General features: G+C 30.2%; 2 protein-coding genes across 4 annotated transcripts; one reads left to right on the top strand and one right to left on the bottom strand.

Moving 5' to 3' along the window:
- The first annotated feature begins 77 nt into the window (after window positions 1-77).
- Window positions 78-3,907, top strand: LOC117604822 (uncharacterized). Of its 2 annotated transcripts, none has more exons than XM_034325319.2 (2): window positions 78-193; window positions 657-3,907. In XM_034325319.2, the coding sequence occupies exon 2, from the start codon at window positions 686-688 to the stop codon at window positions 3,467-3,469; it is 2,784 nt and encodes a 927-aa protein (XP_034181210.1). In that variant the 5' UTR covers window positions 78-193; window positions 657-685; the 3' UTR covers window positions 3,470-3,907. The 2 variants fall into 2 exon arrangements, with proteins under 2 accessions (XP_034181210.1, XP_034181209.1); XM_034325318.2 differs by having other exon boundaries at window positions 90-571.
- A 113-nt stretch (window positions 3,908-4,020) lies between these two features.
- Window positions 4,021-6,030, bottom strand: beta4GalT7 (beta-1,4-galactosyltransferase 7). 2 transcript variants are annotated; one of them, XM_034325331.2, is made up of 6 exons: window positions 5,624-6,030; window positions 5,325-5,429; window positions 5,039-5,253; window positions 4,741-4,964; window positions 4,512-4,658; window positions 4,021-4,416 (listed from the first exon to the last, which is right to left on the bottom strand). In XM_034325331.2, exons 2-6 carry the CDS (start codon window positions 5,425-5,427, stop codon window positions 4,128-4,130), a joined length of 978 nt encoding a protein of 325 aa, XP_034181222.1. In that variant the 5' UTR covers window positions 5,428-5,429; window positions 5,624-6,030; the 3' UTR covers window positions 4,021-4,127. The 2 variants fall into 2 exon arrangements, with proteins under 2 accessions (XP_034181222.1, XP_034181221.1); XM_034325330.2 differs by having other exon boundaries at window positions 4,022-4,416; window positions 5,325-6,030.
- Between the last annotated feature and the right edge of the window lie 430 nt (window positions 6,031-6,460).

The following is a 6,460-nucleotide window of genomic DNA, read 5'->3' as shown; positions in this document are numbered from 1 at the left end:
ACAAGAGAACGGAGCATAAAGAGCAAATCAAACGCTTAATATGTATTCGCCATTATCTTCAAAAGAAACGGTCGCTACCTAGATGTCATCCTTATCGTTTTGTAATGAAAAATTAAGACATTCTGATTGAATAGAGAGGTTGAAATTCGTTTAGAGATTTGCTAATGACAATGTAACAAAAGATACATAATTTGTGAGTCTTAATTCTTAATTTTTCTTATTAAATCTCATAAATGTATGTGAATACTGATCAAGTATAAGCCATGAAGAATATTCATACATATAGAGCTATACATTTTCTTAAATGAGCTTTGAATAAAGTTTGTGGATGTAGTGAGCGAGTTTCGACTTCTTTCATAACATACGCTGCCGATAGAAGAAATATATATGAATAACGTGCAAGAAGTATTTTGCATTAAAATGTCAACATATTAAAAATATACCGGAATAGTTTCATATTTTATTCGTTAATAAAACGTAACGTAACCTATTACTTAGATAGTATGATTTTTACAATGTTTACCACTGAATTATTTAACTTAAGAACACTAATATCCACACCAAAAGAAAGGTATTTTATTAACTAGATAGTATACGTTAGAAAAATTGGTTTAATTATTTTTTAATGTTTCTGTACCATCAATTTATTGTTGCAGAATCCTTAACAATTTCTGGATGTTTAAATATGCCAGGTTGTGCAGCAGTTGGCTGCAACAATCGTAGTGAAAAGGGTTATATTATGAAATGTTTTCCCCGTAATCCAAATCTTAGAAAAATTTGGCAAGAACGCGTTGCTAGAGCTGATTGGGAACCATCAAATAATTCATTCCTTTGTCATGTACACTTTCAACCTCAGGAGTGGTCTATAACACAAAGTGGAAGAATCAGATTGAAAAAAAATGCAGTTCCTTCTATATTTACTGTAACATCCACCAGAAAATCTCCTAAGAAAAGAATTAAAATATTTAATAATACAGAGGAAAAGCAAAGTGAATATAATATAAAATATATGGAAAATGATATTGGGGATTTAACTATAGAACATTTAGAAGAAAAAAATTTAAATTTTCAAAATATTGAGGAACCATCTGTGCAATCTGTTAAAACCAACTTTGAATCCATGAATAGATGCACAGAAAGAGTGGAAAAGCAAGAGGGAGGAAAAAGTACTGAAATTGTTCTTCAGCAAGAAAATATCAAAATGATTTCAGAAGATAATCTTGCTGATGCTAGTGATCTAGCAAAGCAAGATAATCCTGAAGTACGCTTAAATGATGATAAGAAAGAAGTTGAATTGTCTTTGATGGTTAATAAGGCCGAAACTTTTCAAATACCAACTGTTATAGTGAAAGAAGAAATTAAATTAGAAGTTGTGGATCATGTTGAATTTGAGGATAGTTATGATGAAATAGAAGAAAAATTAAAACAGATCTGTGATGGTGGATCTACAGAAGATGAAAACTATAAGAATAAAGGAAAAAAAGCAATGATTAAAGACTGCAAGGAGAATGAAAATGAAGAAATGATAGATAAAAATCATGAACTTAATAATGACGAACGTAAAGTTTCTTCACCTCCTAATACAAATCATGATTTCCCAGCCAACAACGAGGGTGGACGTGTATTTACTCCTAAGGAAAAAAATGTTGAAATCATTTTTGGAACAGAAAGTGGAGACGAAAAATTGTCAGCATCTCAAGTCACATCGAAAATTGCTAAAATCGATAATAATGCTTTGGGGTCTGATGAAGTAATCTCTATGAAAAACGACAAAAAATTGTTGAAAGACACAGAGGAGAATGTTGATATAGAAGAGAATTTTACGAAAGATGAAGTACATGTAATACCAAATATAAGAGCAGCAATGAAACGTAAAAGAAAAACTAGAGAGGAAATAATGAGATCAATAAAAAAATCAATTAGAAGTACCTCTGATCAAGATATTAATTCCTCAAGCAATAGCGAGTTATCTGACACTATGGAACAGGAAACGGAAGTTAGAAATAAATTATCCTTGTCCCCAGAGAGAATAAATGGTGGAAGTAAAGAAAATGACACAGAAACTGGAACAGCTAAGTTTGTTATCAAAGTAACCGGTGATCCTGATGATGTAACTGAAATTATTGAAGAATTATCGTCTAATACGATAGGAACACAGGCGGCCCAAAAATTTAGTACACTTTACAAGAACGAAGAAAATAATGCACTAGTTACATCTGTTATAACAGTACTGTCACCTAAAAACTCCAAAGAAATTGTTTATAGCGATCTCAGTAGTCCATTGACAAAAGATGATTATGTATCCTCGGATAAGAATGGATCAGTCATGAATCATTGTTCTTGTGCAAGAAAAGAGCTTGCAAATTTAAATTCTGTTCCTAACTCTAGAATATGTCATTCTTCGTGTTTCAAGCATACGTGTTCCGACGAGGAAGAAGGAAACCAAATAAAGATTAATTCTCCACTGCAGAACTGTACGCACAATGCTCAAACTTTAGAGAACAATGTTGGGCGTGTTCCTTCGGATTATGAAGAACTGTTAGAAAGGATACAAATTCAAGAGAATGTGATTTCAAAATTAACTGACCAATTGATTATCTATAAAGAATTAGAAAATAATATGCGAAATAAAAGTATTGGACAAGAACTGCAAAGTAAAGAGTCAGAAGCTGCTAGAATTAATACGAGATCGAGTAACATACAGTCTTCGATGCTTAGTAAAAAGAATTTAGAATCTAAACAAAGATTGATAGAAGATTTATCAAACAGGGTAAACTATTTTGAGGAGATGAATAAGAAATTAATGAAGACAGTAACATTGGAATCTCAACAAAAGAGAAAGCTTGAGGGGCAACTTAAGCAGAAAGACAATAGGATTAAGGAGCTTAACTGGAAGCTAGAGAAAGCTTCAAAGTATCTTGAAAGAGCAGAGAAAAACACAAACACGTATAGAAGGAAAATGTTAAATATGCAAACTGTAATGAGAAGGAGGAAACTCCTAGACGAAAAAATGAGTAAGTTTAATGAAATATTAATTGATAGCTCTAAACAAGAGTTCTCGGGAAAAGCTTTAGCTATGGCAGCAGATATTCGAAAAGTTTGTGGAAGAAATGGTTATGATAAATTACTTTCTTATGGTTTTCCATTACCGCCATTACCAGCTTTACGAAAAGGAGTCCTTAACGAAAATTTTACAGATCATAATAAAAGTGATGTGGATGAAACACCAAATTCTTCTACAAAGTTAAGCATTAAAATAGAAAAAGCACACGATGTAAATAACGAATCTGAAACTGATGAAAAAAACATAGAACTTTCTGATTCAGTAATTAAAACAACTGAATATGAAGGTGCAGAAACTGTAACAGGAACTGTTCAAGATATTTTCGATGAAAATAATGATGGTGATGATTTTAGTACAAATGAATTGAGAGAACATTTCATTTTACAGCTAAACGCGGTTATGTAGCCTTAATTTTGTAAACATACCATTGTTCTAGCAACAATTATATATTGTATATACGTACAATATTTCATGCTTTCAGGTTGAATGTAAATATGTACATGTACAGACATTATTATATGCGTAATGTAAACGATTATATTAATTAGTCGGTTACAGTATTAAATCATTATTCATAAACAGATTTTTTTACAATAGATTAGGATAACCATATGAAATTCTTTTTAGTGAAATAAAGATTGTCGCTCAGTTCCAACTCGGCGACAATCCTAACATGTACATATATTTTAGTACTGAAATACGGAAATCAATTCGCTACAAATTTAAGAGAAAAAAAATGAAATAATTAGATTATGCTGAAACTAATTAAAAAAAATTAATAATGTAATAATATTTTTGAGTATATACGTAATTTAAGTACCATTTAATTACTTAATGCACTTACTACTCAAAACATTTATATTATACTGCATAAAATTATTCATATGTAAGTAATCCAGTAAAAGTATAAGTTATACAAAATTGTTTTATTTACTTTATTAAATATATGCAAAGCAGAAGAGGTAAAGAAAACTATCAAGTAAATATATTAGATCATATATATATATATATATATGTATATATACATATATTTTTTCCTTTCAATACACTTTCGTTTGTGTAATTACAATCCAGTGGCAGATTTATTATTGACCTTTTTTTTCTCCTTAGACTTCCCATCTTTTGATCCAACCACTTTATCACATTCACACCACGGTGTGCTCGATTTATCACACATTAAAGAAATATTAAGGACGGTTAATGACGTGTCCCCAATAGTCATTTTAATTGTACCTAATATTTTATAAGAAACGTTATTTAAGCCGGTTTGGCGATCTCGTTTCCTAGTAACTTCGCGTTGATTATAACATTTAATCATATCCCGTTTCCTATGATTTCTATCATGTATATGCCTGAAATTTATATATTAATAATTGATATTTACTTTACAAATATTATTGAAACTTTGTTCATATAAATATATAAACTAATGTAATAGATATCATACTTGAATGTATTATGTGTTCCAGTAGATATATTTTGTGGCCTTGTGACTATTAACCCAGCTTCTTTCAATCTAACATAGAATTCATCATCTTCAAGGCCCCATCCCCAATATTTGTTAGACATACCATTTACTTGTATAAAATGTTCTCTGTAAGAGTTTTTTTTCTTCTTATTATCATTTGTATAATAGTTTAAATATCTGGAATTATAAAAGTTATTATAACAAGAACCTTTTAATCAGTAATATTCCTCCAATGAACGTGGGATAATGATATCTAGGATGTAATTCTGGGGAAGATACATGATGAGGGCCCTTGCTAGGAAATGAATATGATAACTCATCGTTTAATGGTAGTAAATCTACATCATGTATAGCTATGTAATCAAAAGCTTTGTTAATTTCAAGAAAGCCTACATTTATAAGAGAGGCTCTATTGAATCTAAACCTATCCACCTGTGAACATAAAGAATATTACTGTTTAATCCTAATGCTATTTTATTAATAATTATATCAGAGCAAAAGAATACCTGATTTAGTATAAATATATGATAATCTATATTTTGTTTATCTAAGAATTTCTTCAAATGGGGAGCAAAGATTAACAATTCTTCAAAACGATCTCTAAATGGCACAAGTACAGCTAAATGATGTACTGACTTTTTATAAGCTTTATCATCATTATTTTCTTGTTTAAAATTGTTATAATGACTTGATTGAGTAGTTACTTCACATTTGCATTCATCTAAAATAATAAAAACTTAACATATTTTCTTAATCATTAATAGTCCACATTTAGAGAATATGAGCTCTTACCAATACTTATTGGTGCAATACTTATCAAACATGAAATAATAAATGTGATCAGAATGCAAGTAAATATATATTTAAATTTTATACTCTTCCAAACAACTTCCATGCCTAATAACAAGTATGTAAGTAGAATATGTTAAGTTCAGAAGTACATAAACTTTTCATTGAACAGTCTTACAAAGATTTAACAATGTTATAACATTGTTCTACTTCAAGAAAACTAGTAAAACATTTGCATATTTTCTAAGCTTGTATTTAATTTACAATTGATCAATTAATAAAATTAATGCAAATCGTATTACATTTTACGTATCTCAAAATTACCGCTGCTTCGATGTGTAAGTCATACACAAAAATGAGATACTTGTGATATATACAATTTCATTTTCACATACTGTTTTTTAAATTAAGTATTTGAATCAATTTTTCGATTGATTTTTATTTAACAAGACCTTTTTTGGCTTGCCAAATATTCATCGGTCACTGGACCGAAAAGAATACGTTCCTTATACCAAACGCACATATTTTCTGATCGCTTATACTCATAATTATGACACACATTGAAACTTAATTCATGCATCATCGACATTCACCGTTGCTTAATTAAATTTGCAACAATCATTTATGATATGGCACTAACAATTAAATAGTTTAAAGAATGAACAGTACCACCAGTGGTCACGGATACTACAAGACTTAATGGTATAAGGATTTTGGGGTTCATAGTATCCCTGGTTGGGTTTCTTGCACTAAGAATGTGTTTCATATTATAATACTAACCACTAATTACAGATACAAAAAGACTAAAAATGCCTTTGTTCTCGAGGGATCATGATTTTGGGAATCCTAAAAACCTCGAGACGAGGTTTGCACAAGACGGAAAAATTATTGAAATAATTGTTTGACGAACTTGTATTTTAAAAAGACCGCCCAAAATTAAATTTTTATAATTCGACCGTGGCGCCATCTACACCCAAACGGCTCAAACTACTCAACAAGTTACCGATCGATATATATATATTTTTTTTTTTTTTTATTCAAACACCTGAGACCCCACACAAGCCTATGAAAGAGCCCTTTCACACATAGGCCTGTGTGGGGTCTCAGGTGTTTAAATAAAAAAAAAAATCTCGATCGGT

The sequence above is a fragment of the Osmia lignaria genome, chromosome 5 (assembly GCF_051020975.1).
Source record: "Osmia lignaria lignaria isolate PbOS001 chromosome 5, iyOsmLign1, whole genome shotgun sequence".
NCBI lineage: Eukaryota > Metazoa > Arthropoda > Insecta > Hymenoptera > Megachilidae > Osmia > Osmia lignaria.
The sequence above is the reverse complement of the archived record's forward strand: the minus strand, read 5'-3'. Positions and strand labels throughout refer to the sequence as shown.